The sequence below is a fragment of the Cyprinodon tularosa genome, unplaced genomic scaffold, assembly GCF_016077235.1.
Source record: "Cyprinodon tularosa strain WSP-4 unplaced genomic scaffold, ASM1607723v1 ctg32, whole genome shotgun sequence".
NCBI classification, from domain to species: domain Eukaryota; kingdom Metazoa; phylum Chordata; class Actinopteri; order Cyprinodontiformes; family Cyprinodontidae; genus Cyprinodon; species Cyprinodon tularosa.
In genome coordinates, this window is record NW_024039030.1 from 2046973 (window position 1) to 2065372 (window position 18400).

At 38.5% G+C, this 18400-nt stretch overlaps 1 protein-coding gene across 5 annotated transcripts; it reads right to left on the reverse strand.

The window, feature by feature from the left end:
* Nucleotides 1–893: 893 nt before the first annotated feature.
* ccar1 (cell division cycle and apoptosis regulator 1) lies at nt 894–18338 on the reverse strand. Of its 5 annotated transcripts, none has more exons than XM_038292972.1 (26): nt 18283–18338; nt 16629–16788; nt 16008–16183; nt 15823–15912; nt 15554–15580; nt 15163–15359; nt 14929–15055; nt 13558–13677; nt 12385–12574; nt 12041–12182; nt 11788–11940; nt 11476–11701; nt 11266–11379; nt 10797–10963; nt 9825–10035; nt 8501–8584; nt 8171–8359; nt 6864–7055; nt 6067–6297; nt 5220–5343; nt 5016–5092; nt 4801–4935; nt 4567–4687; nt 4303–4485; nt 1939–2144; nt 894–1858 (listed from the first exon to the last, which is right to left on the reverse strand). In XM_038292972.1, exons 2-26 carry the CDS (start codon nt 16738–16740, stop codon nt 1781–1783), a joined length of 3672 nt encoding a protein of 1223 aa, XP_038148900.1. In that variant the 5' UTR covers nt 16741–16788; nt 18283–18338; the 3' UTR covers nt 894–1780. The 5 variants fall into 5 exon arrangements, with proteins under 5 accessions (XP_038148900.1, XP_038148901.1, XP_038148898.1 ...); XM_038292973.1 differs by having other exon boundaries at nt 4801–4929; nt 11788–11943; XM_038292970.1 differs by having other exon boundaries at nt 11788–11943.
* Between the last annotated feature and the right edge of the window lie 62 nt (nt 18339–18400).

An 18400-nucleotide genomic window follows, 5' to 3' on the forward strand; every position in this document is an offset into this window, starting at 1 on the left:
TATCACCAGAATAATAAGGCAATTAGGAGCTGCACTTATTTTAATGATCTAACATAATGCATTATAATTTTGAGGCTGGAGGACCACAACATCACATAGCTGTTATGCATCAGATGATCTGTTCATCATGATGCAATTTCACCGGTCAGATATTTGTTGTATCAAACTGCCATCACTACTTCTCGAAAAGGATTGAAAATATTTGGATCAAAGGGGCAAGTTAAATCAAGTTGTATCGACTAATTAACATCACATTATTGTATATATATTATATGTATATTGAGCCATTTTAAAGTGGTCTTCTATGAGTCCTAAACCTAAATCCTACTGAAAAAGCTAGCTTTTAAACATGAGACAACTGGAACAGTTTGTTCATGAGGGGTGGGTCTGACTGTCATTTATTCATTTTCATATATATATTTTTTTAATATTCAGGCCATCTCTGTGACCATTGTAGCCTTTTCTTTCATAAAACAAGGGGCACCGATAACTTTGTCCAAGTGTATATAAAGCTTTCATGTTTATGGCCAAATTAATTGATTTCATTTCCTTATTTGCTTGAATGGTTGATATAACAGTGCTATAGTTTTTTTTTTCTAAACACTATCATGGAGATTGGTAATATTTAGCATTAGGACATGATCCAATATAACCTATTAATAAAACCCAGATACTAATATTTTTTATCAATGCATGAAATACTGTAAACCTTGAGTTCTCCAGCTTTGCAAAAGACATTGCTCCAACACAAGTCCTCAACTCTGCTGCCATCTACTGATGAGAGATGAAGTCTCTCCTGATTCTTATGTTTTAATTAACTGTTTAACCAATACAATTTAATTCAAATCTAAAAAAATAATGTACTTTGTCAAACAAACAAAACGGGCAGATTGTAGTGTTAAAAGGACCACTTTACTCTTGCACAAGACATCCAAAGATTACATTATCATTAGAAAAATAAAACTGCCTACTTTGGAGGACATTAAATGTAATCAAGCATTTTTTTTTCTTAGAAACAACCGAAAACTAACTGAAAATGTTCCGGCTCATTCCTTCAGCTGAACACACATTCATTGAGATTAGCTTTGGGTTTACGTCTAGTTTCTTTTCATCAGCAAATCTGAGAATGCTTGCAGAGCATTCAGTGGGTGAATACAGTCAGAATAAAAGGTCCAAGAGAGGCAGGAGCCATGCATAGCCACATGTGTTAAAAAACAACAAAACAGCAGAAACTAACTATCAAACTAGTCAAACAGATGAACTTTCAATTGCATGTTAATCAAACATAAATAGGGTGAACGATGGAAAGGGAAAATAACTCAACCAAACCAGATTCTCTGCACCTTCTTACTCAAGTCAGTTTATTTCTTTAGTTTTCTACGAATTCTTCAGCACATAAATAGCATCTTTATTGCTAGTTAAAAACAGAAAATCAACTTAAGTACCACTCACACATACTGGCATTTAAATCCGCAATACGGCACTTCATTGGCCCTGACAAAGCTAAAACAACAGCAAAACAGATTTTAGCAACTAAACCAAAGTCAGTTGAACTATAAGAGCTTTAATAAGAACACTTTGTCCTTATTAAAATGACTAATTAGGAAAAGTTAACAAAAAAAAAGGGGGGGGGGGGGGGGGGACTTCACATCAGGGAGGAACTTCTGAGATAAACTTTACACACAAAAGCCTCAAAAAAACACAGATTCAAGTGACACTTTTAGGGAATATTTACAATTTAAGATCATTGTTACAGGTTGGCTTCATGTATCCACAGAAGTTATTCATCAGCTCCGTTTGTCTGAGATGTCTGGATCTCGTCGCTCTTGGTCTTCATGCTAGGTTCACCTACTTGCTCCTGAAAACCAAAAAAAAAGTTTAGGCTTTTCATAGAGAATACATAAAACATGCACGTAAAATTTCTAAAAGGCTGCAGACCTTCTTTAGTACATCCAGAAGCTCATTGACAGTCGTCATCAAGGTGTTGGCAGACTTTCTCATGTAGTCGTAATAGATGGTTTTCTGCTCCGTCACAGCTCTCAGGGTGTGCTCCGTTCGACTGAGGGTGCTCGTCACCTCCTCCAGTTCCTTGGTTAGGACTTTGTTGGCTTCCTCTAACTGAGCTTTCAACTTTGCATCCTCTCCTGGGAATTAAGATCAGATATAATGATGAAGACAAAAATTTACCTTTTTTTTTTTTTTTTTTCCTCATTGCTTAACAGAAAAACACAGGAGATAAAAAGAGGTAATTACGTTCTACTAATGTAATCAACATGTTAAAAATGGACATTGGTGCCTTTTAGGATAGAGATTGTTTTAGATAGAGATGGACTGATCCCCATGTTTTCACTACCAATCTGATTCTAACACTTTAATTTGGATATCTGCAGATCTCAGTGCTTTTCTAATACCAGAGCTCTGTTCACTCCATTGTTCATCATCACTGCTGATTTTTTAGGAGACATTCATGAACTCTCTACAAGCAAGGTTGTTATGGTTGAAAGCACACATGTACAAAAGGAAGCTTGATATTAGTGCAAGATAAGAGCAGGAAATAACAAAATAGTAAGAAAAGGACAAATTCCACCCTGAAAAAAACAAATGTATAACAATTGTAAGGGTTCAAATCAGCAATTTATGAAATCAAAAATAGATGTCCATAAAGAGGTACATCATGTTTTTTTGTTCAAGAGATTTTTAATATAATTTTAATTTATTAAAAGTTAAATAATTATAGAAATAGACTATATTTAATTGTTAAAATACAGATTATATCAATATAAGACCACATATAGAGCAGAAAATATTGGATGGTTCATCTGTAGTTTTGGCAAACACAACATTATTGGGTGAAGTTGGCTTTTGTTGGACGAAACAAGGAAAACCTTTAATAAACATAAACATCTGTCTACTGAACAGTATTGGTTAGATTATACAAATATGTTCTGTTATTGTTGAGCTCTTTACAAATAAGAATTGAGCAAAATGAAATGAAATCCTTTAAAATTATTTTAGTCATTAGTATGAATTGTCTTGCATTATTAAATTACTTATTTAATCCTGATTGATTTTAATAGCACTGGTAGAATAATACATAACACTTTCTAGTTTTAAATGCATTTGTTTTGTTGATGAAAAGGTTAAACTCTAAATGTTGCTTTAACATAGAAGGGAAAGAGGAGCACACTTTTCAGACAAAATATGAGTTTTTTGTATCTCTCTTAAATTATAAAATTATTTCTTAACAATAAAGTTACAATTGGAAAAACACACCCAACAAATGACCAATGTTACTATTAAAAATGCAAAGAAAGTAAAAGCTTACTCTACTACATGCAACTTTAAATTTTGGAAAAAAAGGTAATGTTCTTCACAGTAAACAGCTATTTAAAACAAATCTGAATAACACGTTATTCAACTAAAATTTAAAAAGGTCCATCACACCTACTTTCACAGTCACTGATCTTTATCGAAAAGCTTTTACTAAACAAACAGCCTCTCGCTGTTTATTGGGAAGGTTTCTAAGCTACAGCAAACACAGCAACTGAGGTTAACAAAACAAACGCTTCAGACTCCCAATAAATGTCTGATTTAAACATACTTAATGTTGCCTTCAATAAAATAATTTAAACAGAAGAGGAACAGCTTCTGTTAATGGAGTTGGCAAAAAGACAGATTAACCTTTCATTGTAGTTGTCCATTGTAATTGTTCCTCGGTTTTTAAAAATAGCGGGCCACGGCATCGAATCGAGAAGGACGACCACACAGACAGCCGGAAAGGCATACCAAGGACCAATCACAGCTGCTTTTTGTCCGTGAGCTTCCGCTTGAGGTCTGCGTGGGTTTGCGACTGTCCGACGCGTAGTCAGGATTTTTTTTTCTTTAGGTGCGCGACGACTGTTGCAGAACCTCTGCGTGGAGGCATGGTCGCGCACAGAGCCAGATTTGATCGTTGCAGAGGCTATGCGTCAAAAGTATAAATTGGCCTTAATACCTTACTGTGGGAATGTCCCAACAGGCCCATGCTATTGTTGGACAGCTTGTAATTAGACCTGATCTGCTTGAAAATATTAAATTGTTTTTTTTTTTTTTTTTTTTTTTTAAGGAAAACCTCTTAACTTCTTGAGACACGATAAGTTCACTATTAATCTTAAGTTTCAGTGGAGAATCTAAATAATTTTGTTAGAAAGTAAAACGTCTCCAAAAGCAGAGAATTTAGAAGAAGAGTCTAAATTAAGTGTGAACCTTGTACTGAGGTTGTTTCTAACATGGTAAGAAAAATGCATCATTAAATATTTTTACCCATTTTGGCTTCCTGAGTAATAAGCTTCTGCTCTATCTCCTCCCGAGACTTCTCGCTCTTCTCTAGCTTCTGCATCATGCTGCCGATGTCCACCATGGCTCCGTTGTACACGATCAGATTTCCAGACTCACTGGGCTCTGATGAAGCACAAGGTTTTACACTAGGGAGCAGAGCTCTGTTACCTGATGGGAAAAGAAACAGAGCAGCTTCCATCAGCAGCTTATTTCCATGAAGACAACGAAAGTTTTAGGCACACCACTCACCAGTAAGGTTTTCTATCTGGGCTTCATTATAGGAGAGTGCAGCTTCATCTTTTTCTCTGTCTGTCAGTTTTCGATAATAACAAGCCTCTCTAACGACAGGTTTGTTCAAAAGCTTCTTGACCTAGAAAGAGAAACCAAATTACACTTAGAATAATAGACCTTTAAACATACAGAATAATCATTCTACAGGCCCAGAGGCTTCCAGGTATGGAGTTTTTTCAAGTGTATCCTCACCTGTGCACGAGAAAGATGCAGGCCCAGTGTGTATAGGATATCCTCCAAGTCTTTCTCCAGCAAATAGCCCCAGTGGCTTTGGTCAAAGTAGACAAATGCCATGAGCAGGTCCCTGTTCTGGGTCACCATCTGTTTCTTGTAATAGTGCAAGACAAACAAAGTTAAAACCTACATCCAGCAGCAGAACCAGCTATCGGTAAGGATGAGATGCCTACCTTGTCTTTAGATGATCTGTCCTTCGATGACTTATGATCATCCTTTCGGTCGCTTCTGTCTTTGTAGTCTTCGTCATCTTTGTTTTCCAAAAAAATACAAAAATATAGTCTATTAAAACCAAGTGTCAAGTTTAAAAAGACAAATTTGTTAGATGATCTTTAGTTTCACATTTTAGAGAAAGAACAAAAAGACATGCAGATTACCATCATCATCATCATCATCATCATCATCTTCAGCCTCCATGGGGTCATATTCCTCAGCGTTGGCTGTGCTGCCTTCATCTTCCTCCTCATCTCGAGACTCCATCTTGATGACTTTGTCTTCACACTTGTAGAAAAACAAACTTTTATTTCCAGCTGCTGTGAAAGTATTAAGGCTGGTTCACAGCAATAATAAGCTATTGCTTATTTTATTTAAGCAATAAAGTTAAAGTAAATCTCAAAAAATGCATCCAGGCCATTACTTCACGAGGATTATGATCCTATCTTTACATATTCTGTAGGTGTTTCAAGCATCAGAATGCAGGTGAATATAAAGTGTTTCTAGGTGGTAAAAACTGCGAGTAAAAATATTTTATCTAAATATTTTCACCTGCAGTTTTGACATTTTAGGTTAATGTAGTTATGAATTATAAGTTTAGAGCACAATCCATATAGCAAAATAGTTTATTGGAGTGATCAGAGAACTTTCACTTATTTGTACGCCAAGGAAGGAACCAAAAAAAAAATATTTTTTTTTTCAATGTAAACTTCGCAGAATATACTTAGTTTGATTGTTTTCGAGAGGAAAGCTCGCGGCTTGGATCCAGCATCTCCCAGCCTAGCTCCCTTCTCTGATTTGTTGAGGCACAGAGTAGAGCGTTAACAGTTCAGAATGTTAAACTCCAGCTTGTGATTGGAACACGCTCGGCTTGGCAGATATTGTGCCAAGACAACCAAACATGGATTCCTCTGATTTGCAGTCAGAGGGAACATGACTTTCACAGAAGCCTTTGATCTTTCTGTGTGAACCAGCCTTTAAAAAGAAAAACAAAAGGTTTTTCAAACCAACCTTTCTTTTCTCCTCCTCTTCATCTTTGTTCTTCTTTGCTGCTGGCTCCTCGCTCTCTTCTTCTTTTTCCTTTTTGATTTCACGTTTTTCCGCTTCCTTCTTTTCTCCCTCCTTTTTCGCTTTCTTTTCCTTCTTCTCATCCTTTGAGGGAAGAGAAGCGAGCGCCTTGTAGATGCGGTAGCCAAAGTCTCTCTGCAGCATCTCGTTAAACAACTCGGCAAACAGGGAAACCTGTACAGAAACAGGACAATATACCTCAGCCTGCAGGAGTAAATGTTCCAACTTTTAGTCCAATAAATGCTGTCCATTTAAAGGTATAGTGGAGGATGTTCTTTTTCCGGGTGGATCATCAAAATAAGTGCTCCTCCTAATTGTCAATCATTCTGGTGATATGTTTATGTAAGGCCGTCCTACGTGTTCTTTAACATTTTCACTTATGATGGCGAGTCTGACATAGTGGAAAAATTGCAAATCTTCATTTGGAAAGTAAGCTTGTAGGAGCGATGCAAACACCAACTTTTAAACAGAGCGTGCATGAGGAGAAATGCGCTTATGCATGCTCTCGCACGCATTAAATAGGTGTTCCTTCTCAGGAACAGGGTACAGGGTTGTGCATATGCATTTTTTTTTTTTTTTTTTTTTTTTTTTTTTTAAGTGGAGAGGGGCAGGTGTTTTCAAACATTCTAAAAAAAAATCCTCCGCTATACCTTTAACTGATGTGTTTCATTGATTGTCTATTTTAGCTTTGTTTGTGAGTTGCTACTTTTTACAATATCCTCTTTGAGAGGCAGTCCGACCTCAAAAGAGTGCTCCTTATTGTCCTCCAGTCTGTAGTCCAGCAGCACACTTAGGGACATGACGCTGCAGTCAAATTTGCCACTCTTAGCAGCCCAGTTGGGATACACGAGGATGGTGGGCTCATCCGGGAGGATGTAGTGCCTTTCTCTACGTTGACGCTCCACCTCCTCCTGCTTCCTTTTTTCATCATCCTAATAAAAAAAGAAAAACATATTTTTGTCTTTTTCTGAAAGGTCTGAAAACAATACATATATTTCTAAAGCTTAGATGATTTTTACACAAATTAAGATTAGATTCATACTAGTATATATAATAAATCTTTGCATTTTCACAGACAGGCCTGAGCAGGCATAACATGCAATATGGTTACAACATTGCTTCTTTCTTTATATAAAATTGAGGAAAAAATTATTATTGCTATAAAAACAATATCACATTAGATTTTACTTTTTTCCTTGTTTTTGATTAGAAAAGAATAAATGAACATTTGATTTTTATATGCATATTGCACAGAATATTCTCCCCATTTCCACTTTTTTCTTCACTAATAAGGCACGCCAACAACAACCTTATCATAGCTGCTGAAGAATTGATGCATCTGCTTAGAAAGCAAATCCCCAATCCACTGCTCAACAAATCTGTTCCATATGTGCAGTTACTTTATTAGAAATTAAGTTTCATATAATACAGCGACGGTCTGGACAGGGGCAGCATGATACCAGTCCATCCAGTTGTAGAAAACAGTGATCACTCAGTTTGTTCTAATGGATCATTATAAAGGACTGTAGATAGTATAAAGGAATTATGATGGAAAATTACATCAGCTTAAAATCCTGAACCTTTTCAACTTTTATACATTTTAGTACAAGTAAATGGCCCATGTCTATTTATAAAAGTTATCCACTGCTGCTGCAGGTGGGGAAAAACAACGATTAGAAGAAGAGCTAATGTCACATTTCTGATCATTAATAAAATACTTCGATCAAAGGGCTTGTTCAAATGTAAAAAAATAAATAAAATAAAATCATTTAAAAAGCAAGTTCCTGTTCAACATGTCGGGCAAGCAAAGTATATATATTTTTTAAGTCATACATTTTGTTTAACGTTTGTTCTTCTATATTTTGATCATATTCAAAGTTTAACATCTGACCATTTGAACACGAGTTCAGCTGTTTTTCCTTTGAATTCATTTAACTGTATGATCTGGTTGAATTGACTCTATAAAGTGCCACGAGACAACGTGTTTTGATTTGGCGCCATATAAATAAACTGACTTGAAATGAACCAAGCCATGTGGACCAAGCACCTCTTTGTCATCCTCGGTACGTGGCGGCTCCTCTTCCTCTGCGACTTTAGTTTCTGTTTTCTCTGGCTCTTTGGACTCCTCCACCTGCTCCTCCACCTTCAGCTGCTTAGTGAGGCGGGCAATGAGCTGGGATTTTAATCCTTTTGAGCTCAGAGAGCGACAATCAAGTTCTTTACGCAAGTCGTTGACCTACAAGCGGGGCAAACATCAATACTTGTCACACTGCTGCACATTTAACTTTATCTTATGACAAAATAAAGCAAAAACACTTCAAATAATCCAAATGAACAGCTGTCCCAGACGGACAGAAATTAAAAAATATCCTTTTACCTTCATTGATTTCGGGTCAAGTTTAGTCCAGTGAGTGGGAACACAGTCATCTTTAGATTCTTCGTCATCTTTTTCTTCTTCCTCCTTGATAGGAAATGAATTGAATAGAGAAAAGGAAGGGAGAGGAGGTAGGAGAACAGTCAGCATACTGGCCATGGAGAGTTTTTAAAGTTGATCCGTGCAAGAAGCAAGGTCTCATCTGTCTTTCACTGCCTTGTTCTAGTTAGCTTGACTGTGTTTAAGTCCACTGCTACTGAAGCGTACACAGGGAAGGTCTCTAGCTCTTTAGAAATAAAAATGAAAAAAAAAAAAAAAAAAAAAAACAACGGAAATTTCCCCCAGCTGCCAATCAATCAATCTGTGGAACACAAAAAAGGTCAAAAATCAATGAGAGGTGTAACCAAAGGGCGTGTGGGTACATCAGGTGAACTGAGGCTGGCCCCCGCATGGAGTGAGGATAGGGTAGCCCTAATAGCTCTATGTCTGGGGAATTGTCATTTATGAGCTTAACAGTCTACATCAGAAAGGAGCCATCTGCCCCAACAAAAAAATGAAGAATAAAAATAAAAACGGCCCTGGAAAAACCAAGTTCTAAATGCAGTCCAACTGAGAGAGTTGAATCCAACAATAAGAACAGACAAGCAACAAGACTTTGGGGAGATTCTCTTTTCATTGTCAGAAGATATCAGATTGATTTGAAAAAAAATGAAAACAAAAATTATAATTATAGACATTTCTACGTCAAACATTATGTGCACGCAAGTGGCTCCACAGTTTCCAGCTTAGATTTAAAATTTAAAGTTCCCCTGTCAGGAACCGAGAGATTGAACTGATTTGTACTGATTTCCATAGAGCTAACTTTAAAAGCCAGATTAGGCTTTTAAACCAACACAAGAAAATCTACAGATTAAGTTCAATCACTGTATCAGATTAGCACCCAATTACAGGGTGTTTAAGAAACTGGAAGCTGCTTCACCATTTGCGACTGGGGCCTGCAAAACACACCCTAGTCTCACTGCTTCCACTGTATGTGTCTGCTGGATATGAGGGAGGCTGGGGGTGCTGAAGAAGGAATGGAGGAATTCGAGCGGAGGAAAAAGGGGAGAGGGAGGCAGGTGGGGGAAGAGTAGGAAACAGAAGTAGTCTAGGTGAGATTTGGTGGAACATTAATATGCCTATCTTCATTCATCTGTGTATGTCAGGTGCGGTGTGCCTTGTGTGTGTTGTGTATCTGGGATATGTTGCTTTTTTTCTGTTTGTTTGTAATTCCTGTGCCTTCCTGTGAGAAGCGGAAATGAGAAGAGAAGGATTAGCGGTTCAGTGCCTGTTCTCCATCCGCCTCCTTTCGCTCGGCCGACAGCTTCTCAGCCAGCTGCTCCCGGAGTCGCCGTGACAGCACTTCCCACTCTGAGCGGGTAGGAAGACAATGCCAAACATCCGGAAGAAACAAAACCACTGTCTCCACATGAGCAGGGACTGTCCGCCCCTTGTGTGTCTCCTCCGGCCGATGATAGCGAATCTCTGCAAAACGATACCTGTCGCAAAGGAAGAGGGTGCATTGGAAAGGAACATTCTGGTCAGGTCACAGAACAACAGGCAAGCCGTCTACAGCTACTCCCCTCCCATCCGGTCACTGAATGATTACAGAAATCATTACATTGACCCAACTCCCACACAACCCTTGGGATAGACAAATGGACCCAGTCTGCAGCTCTTCATCTGTTGTCACAGGTTACGGCAGATATTTTGAAAACAATCACAGACAATAAAAGTAAATAAAATGAAACCCCAAAACACAATCCCAGGTATCATTTCGGCCAATTACAGGATGAGTGTTCAGCATTAAACCTAGGATACACTTAATGCACTAAATTAGAGTTGTGCGAAGAGAGACAGAATCAAGATGACACTGAAAGCCAGTTAAATATGTAAGATATTTAACAAGGAGTAGAAAAATGACGAAATTAAAAGACAAAGTAATGATCTTCAGCTCCAGGCTACAGCTTCCAGCCATCAACTCCAAGCATTTGGTTTTTAATCACAACAAAATGTGTATGGGCAGGATGTCACAGATAGAGCCAAGACGACACACAAAAGTCTCAAAAGGACAATGCACGACAAAATAATAATGAACTGCAAATTAACAGAGTATTATAGACAAGGAATATAATAGAACAAGTTTTATATCAAGGTAGTAAACAATTAATCCGTCACTGACACAATATTTGAGATTTTAAGAGTTAAAATATTGTTAAAAATTGATGCAAACTAAAGAGATGACAACAGCAGTACTTACCACTGAGTGCACAGACTAAGGTCTATGCCTGTGAGCGCCCTGCAACAACGTATGGCTGTCTTAATAAGCACTGATGGGTCCTTCTCCGGGTCAGCTCCATCTAGAGAGGGAGACCAATGACCCCCGATAGCCATGGCCTCGTCTTTACCCCGCATGCCCACCAAAAACTGAAGGAAAAGAGAAACGGGAACAAAGGAAACCCAGAGAGTAAAGATTTGGTGGAAATAGATGGGTAAAGAGATTAAATTAGGGGAGATTGGGGGGGACAGAGTATAAAAGAGGTAAGCTGATAGAAGAGATGCTCATACCTCAGAGGATCCAGAACTACAAAGAAAAACCATTTCGTTTTCACTTTAGAGAGCCAACATCAGTCATTTATCGACACAGTGGCTACTCAGCAATGGAATAGGACCAAGGCAGCATTGTCAGCTTCTCCACAATGTGCAAAAATAAAAGGAGGTTCACCCACCTTAATGAGCCTCGCGGGATGTTGGAAAGATTCTCTGACTTCCTGAGGGTCCTCTGCCAGAGCACATGACTTGTGATAAAGCTCCTCTAAACTGGGGTTAGCAAGCAGCATCACCTGAGCCAAAACAAAACCCCTTGGAATTATTTCATTTTGAAAACATAAATCTATTTTTTTAACCCAACATATGACAGAGCATCTTGGATACTGTACCTTTGCGCTGTAGGCACGGCTAACATCGGGAGGGTCCAGCACTGCTGTGTTTTTGACTGGAGGATCTACTTCTTTGTGCAGGACGTGGAAGTTACAGGCATTGCTGAACTGGAAGGGTCGGGTCACAGGGAAGGCATCCACCCAGGTGAAGACGGCATTAAAAAAGTCACTGGGGATGTAGAGACTCTGATAGCGCCGTCTAAGCTCCATCAAGTCACAACTGGAGCTGAAGGGGAAAAGAAATGCAGTTAATAAGTGATGACAGTTCCTAGTAGTACAATCAATTTAAATTGATGAAGAAATTATACTAACCCATCTAAGCTGAACTTGGAAAATTGTACAGTGTAGCGTGGAACCGCCTTGCGATTGCGCCTTGGAGAGCGTTCCCGTCTTGGTGACCGGTCTCTCGAGCGTTTGCGTGTGGGAGAGCGTTCTCTAGATCTCCTACGATCGCGTTCTCGATCTCTGCTTGATTATCACATCAAAACACAGTTAATGTCACCAAAAACAATAAACGAGGAACAGAACAATCATCCACATTCAAATAATAATAATACAATCAAACCTGCGTTCCTCTTTAGGCCTGAGGATAAGTTCAGGCATTCGATCATTGCGAGTGGTGAAACGAGTTGGTTCCATTCGGCGAAGGTTCTGCGCCTGCTGCATTATTCTTACAGGGGGCTGCAGCAGACCACCGCCAAAAACATCTAGGGATAAAAAAATATTCTGTTTACCATGTTACAAAAAGCAGCCACCTTCTTTGCTTTATTCTTAACACTTAAATGCTTTACAGACATTTTAATAAAATAAAAAACAAAAATACAACTATCTAACCGTGTTTATATTGTTATATCTAATATAGTATTCAATAAAAAAAAACAAACAAGCAGTAAAGCCATGAGTGTTTACCTTTGGTGGGAGGCTGTGGGAGCAGAGGCTGAGGGGGGTTCTGGAGAAGCGGGGCCAGAGAGACGGCAGAGAGCTGGGCTTGCAGCAGGGAGGATGGATTCTGAGCTTGAACACTGAAAGTAGTCGGGGGAGGTAGCGACTGCAGCATGTTTGGGGCTGACTTCATCATGTTAGAAGCCTGAGCCTGGCTCTACAGCACAGGTGGAAAACAAAAAAAACAAACAAAAAAAGACAAAAACATGAGAAGACTTTAAACCTAAAAAATAAACAGTAGAAAAGACAAAACCTCAGACTTGGCAAAGACTGCATAAATAGAAACAACTAAAATAGATACATGTCCGATCAGCAATTGCTTAGAGGACAGAAGCTTGAAGAAAGTCTGAAAGGCCTGCTTGAAACCAAAAACCTGGAGAATTAATGTTTTTTATGCAGGTTGTCCTAAAACAGAAAAAAACTTAAGGTTTGAATCTTTCTTATTTATCCTATAAAGTGAACATAATTTATAAGAAGGTGCAGCTTTCCTGTTAATTTTTTCCTAACTGCCAGAGGAGGGAGTCAAAGTTGTTAATAAAAGAATAAGGGGCCACTTGCTAGCAGCAGGGACGAGGGAGAAAAATATCCCGAATTCACAAATTTTGACATTTTTTTTCAAAAGCGAAGCTGTAGAAATAATGAAGAGGCTGGGCTCAACTCCTGCAGAGCTGAGATAAAGAGCTGACAAAGCCCCATTTTTCAGTAGAAGCCTTCTGCCATGAGCCAACAAGCTAACTGGAGCTAGCATTCTTCTTCCTCCCTACTTTAGGGGTGATAAATAGAGCTCCCCTTATGGGTTTGGTGGGGGAGAACTCAGCAGCTTATAGCCTGGTGCGGCTTACATACATGTTTCCAGTAAAAAAAAAAAAAAAAAAAAAAAAAACTTAGTAGGAGCTGCATATAGTGAGGTGCTCTCTCTAGTTTGGAAAGTAGGGTACATCTAAAAAAAAAAAAAAAAACAGCAGCTTCTGTTGGAGGGATATAGAAAAAAAAAAAATAAATATGACACTGTTAAGAGAAAAACGACAGAAGTGTGTTTGTTACTGTTCATGTATACTGCTGGTAAAGCAAAGACAGAAATCTAATGGGTGAGCAGAAAAAGTAGCCATTTAAATATGTATTTCAGGACTAGAGGGTTACATTTTGTCTGTTGTCCATAGCAGAGTGCATATCTGTGTAGCGGAGCTGCATTCCTGGTTCACTGTAAAGGCTGCCGATCTGTGGGGAAGCTTGAGGTAAAGGCGGAGGCTGCTGCTGATGCTAGGAGGGATTGAGAACACAACAGGATAAGGTCAGAAAGACAAAAGGAAACTAATGCAAAACTGAATACAATTGAAAAGGGTGACACAGTATTTAAGAGGTAAGATCTTTAAAGATTCCCTGATCAAAATTCTCTCTCTCTCTCTCTCTCTCATATATATACGGCGAGATTGCATGAATGATTGAAGACTAAATTTGACTTTTGAAAATCCAATACCAAAAACGGCCACAAGATGGCAAAACTGCAACTATAGTGTGAATGAGAGGTAGTGTTTGGTAAGAAAAGCACAAACTCTTATTTCTAACACCCATACACGGTCAGTTATTGACGCTGTTACATCAGCTGTTGCCGCAGCCCCTGGCAAACGTGTAGTGTGCGGGACCGCATGAACAGCAGCTTCATCACCAGGGTCTAAGTCATGTTTGCGTAGCACTTTTTTGCCTCTTCATGCTTAAATTAGCTTCCTGGAGCACAGCGTGCTGGAGTTCATGAACTGCATTGTGCCCACTCGATGCAATCCCGTTCTCTCTATCGTCTTCCTCTCCAAACACAAAGTTTCATTTATAAATGTTTTTACTTTTAACACGTCTCTCCGTTGAATGGAGCCGTAAACGGCGCAAGGTGACTTTCTGTGTAGAACTTAAGTACAGCTCTATATCACAATCTATCTGACGACTTGAGCAAGAAATGAGAGGAGGAAGTACACGTTTTCCTAAGACCCGCCCCCTTCTTCTTCTGATTGGCTAATAGGGGTGTAAATCACACCTATCATGGCGATTCAATTCAGTATCGATTTCCTGACCTAGCAATTCGATTAGTTTTGATACTCAGGAATAAACCACGATACGATTCGATTAATGGGTTCTACTTTTTTTTTCTTTTACACCTTAAAGGCTTGTCTTTTTAAAAAGTGATTTTCTATATCCACGGGCAATCGCTACGAGCTGGAAATCCGGCCAGAGGCCGGAATACTTCAATCCCTGCAATATTGTAAGGTTACAGCAGCAGACTACAATGCATTTCTTTTTTTCCAATGCACTTTTAGAGCACTGTTATTTTAGCTTGTTGCAAGAGGAGGCAAACATCTCCAAAAACTCTAACTTAGGCTATTCTCCTTCAAGTTTTTGTGAGTACAAAGTTTGGTATCCAGTATATGATAATCTACCATGAACAAAAACTACAGCGGGAGTCGCCATCAATTTCAAAATGTACTTTCCTAATGAAGCACTACAACCTCTAAATGTTCTCACCGACTGATTTCCCAGCTGAGGTAAAGTCTGGATGCGTTGGGCATTCCACTTGAAGGGCATATTAGGGTTGTACACGGCTTCCACTAGGACCCTGTCCCCGACCTGGGGAGTTTTCCCCTTCACAGCACTATGAAAGGTTAAATAAGCACAATTAGAGAGGAAATTGTCTGAAATAGACCCCAGTCTTGTTTCCTGGCAAACAACAGAGCATCCGACAATGACAGCACTTCCCACCTTAGCTGAAAGAAGACGTCTTCATCTACAAAGCCAAACGTGTCATGCAGTTTATTGACTACACCAGTGAAGACTCGCTGCTTCTGTGGCTGCGTCTGCTGTTGGTGGCTTGAACGTGGCGTTGGATATGAAACCGTAATCTGAGCTGTCTGCTGAGGGTTGGACAAGCTCAAGCTGGTGGGCAATGCGACGGGGGGCTGAAGATTACATTGAAATTACAAAAATTGTATATATATATATATATATATATATATATATATATATATATATATATATATATAAATAAAATTATATCACAATAATAAACCAATGTTACTCAATTAAAATCAACAGAAGCATAGCCCTACAGTAAAACAGTTTGAATGGTATGTACTAAATGCATTAAATTTACCTGAGAGATCAGTGCCTGCTGAGGAAGCTGAGAAATAATCATAAGGAAATGCAAATTTTGATGATTTTGCTGATTGAAAGCAATGATGCTTACAGAGGATCTAACATACTGACATCACAAATTTAATTTAAAATTAAGCAATACTGTAATATGTAACCAAAATCAATGTGGAGAAGTACAGTATAAAAAATGATGATTGATAAAATTTCTGACAATAAAATTCCATAAAACTCCATAAAATTAAAAATGTGACAAAGCCAATTATTCACCTGATGAGGTACATTATACAGTTGCTGAGGTGGTTGCTGGGGAGGTTGCTGTTGCTGCTGATACTGCTGAAGTGCTGAATTGATCTGAGACTGCAAGCAACAAGGAGAACATATCCAATGGTTAAAGGGTTATATGAGACAATAACACATTTTTGCCTGAGCTCTGAACAACTAGAGTGACTGACCTGCTGTAAAGCAGCAGCTGCAGCTGCTGCAGCTTGCTGCTGCAAGGCAGCAGTTTGTTGGGACAGCTGATAGTTTGCTGCAGACTGGTTACTGAGAGAAGCTGCAGCCAAGGCTGACTGCTGAGAGTAAACGGAGGGTGACGCTCCCAGAAGAGACTGTTGCTGCACCCCAAGAGCTGCAAGTGTTAACCAAGAACAATAATGATGAAGTCAGTGAAGCTGTTAGATGTTTTAATCCATTCAAGGTGGGTCTGTTCTATTTGACACCAGAGTAAGCTGTTAGCTTTAAGAGTTAATGTAGAGTAGCTGCCTATAATAGATATGGATTAATACAAAAGAAATCTGAACACTCTTGTGTGAAATACAGTCAGTATGTCATTATGCAAATCGCTGTTTGCAACTTTTCAATTGCATGGATAAATTAAATTCATTACCTATAAAACTCTCTTTAGGGGAATCATGTAATTAAAAAAAACCAATAGTACCAAAATTATAGCAGTACATAGATTTACTCCAGTCTACTGGAAGCAAAAAAAAAAAAAAAAAAAGATATACCTTAGTATATCACAGAAAGCTAAGACAGATTGCAACAGCCCAAAGTTTTTGGTTTACTGTACTCACAGTGCAGGCTGTTGAGGTCAAGAGACTGTCCTGAGTGACCTGGCTGAGACACGGATGTGGCAGCAAACTGATTTGCCCATGGCGGATTCTTCTGTCCCCCGAACTGGGCCATGCCTCATTCAGCTTTAGGGCAGTCTCTGTTTACCAGGTCGATTCAATGCTTAAAACAGAAAAACCAAACATGGAAAATATAAATGTTAAACCTAAAGACTATTATAGCAAAAAAACAAATTCTTGATGCAATTACCTTGTAGGGTACACAATTTGTATCAATATCAAAACATATTTCTAAAGTAAAAGCCCAATTTGAGGAAGGCAATGATGGACTAATCTAAACAAAATTATCAATGCCATCTGATGCAGCCTATCCCTCTTTTTACAACTGTCACCACCTCAGTGGAGCCGCAACTCTAAGCGGAAATGACCGTTCAAAAGACAATTTGTGTTAACCTAGTTACAAGGAATATACATAATTGTGTTTTCATGCAATTTCTAGATAACTGCCACCCATTTTTGTTTGCTCATCAGCAAAAATAAGTAATACTTTATGTAGCTTCACAGTGTATGCTTTGCATTTTGTTCATCTTTTCCTAACAAAGGAGGAAAAACGCCATAACTAGATCTGTAACTTTCTGATTCGTCAATCTTATATTCTGTAAATACTGAACTGCTCTATTTTTGCTATGAATAAATATAATTTAACCTCATTGGCAGTAATCAACAGTCAGTTTAAGTACATAACTCTAGTGCAATTGATGTGAGACTATTCTAGCTACATATTTTTTAAATGCTTCAATTTCATCAAGAAATATCCATGTTTTCATGTAATAACTTGTTTCTTTGTCAACCCTGTAACACTTATTGCTGTATGATTTGGCACCAACTGAGCTTCACGTGAGCTTTGAGAAGAGACGTTTAAACTATTAAAACTTCTGCAAACCTCATTAAATTAAATCGCTATTGAACAGGCAAGCTCCATTGCCAATAGTGAATTAATTCAATTTTCAGTTTAGGATTAGGAGATAAACAATACACGTTAACGGGACCTATCGTTACAAATGGCCGACTATTATTCATGTGGATTATTTTATACCTTAATCCGATATCGCTAAAATTTAAAGCGGTTCTTAACTTTTTTTATATTATCAATATGCGTTTACATACCAACGGAGGCTAACAGGAGGGCGAACGCAAAGGACCAGCTAGCATATATTAGCCAGGGACTCAGTTCTGCGTTAACAAGTAAAGAAGCACGAATTTTAACATTTGTCTGGCAAGCTAAAGGAAAATTAGCTGTTTGTCACGAACATGTAATTTATTTTGCACCATTAGTGCTGTGACCTCACCTATCCAAACGCGTTTAGTTCGTTTAGTTCTTAACATATTTTACAGAACAACCGCTGAATCAAAACATATGGCTAACACCTAGCATGTGCTAGCTAGCGTTGTTGCCAGATTAGCCTCGTGCTAGGCTAATGCTAATGAGCGCGAGCAGCGAGGCCCAGGCAGAGAGCAGTAAATGACAGAAGTTAAAACAGTATCAAAGCCAGTGGTAAAGCAACAGCATGGTTCTTGTGCAGTTTAATTATGATTAAGGGAAACATTAATAAAGTCAAATAAAATATAGGTTTACAAAAAAAAAATACTGACTCACCGATATATCCCTGGCGGTTGGTGATATGAATTGCGCATGCGCATGAGAATTACCCCTGAGCCATGTGGCCAAGTCTGCATGAAGTGGCTGATAGATGTACTGTATCGGTCTTTGACAG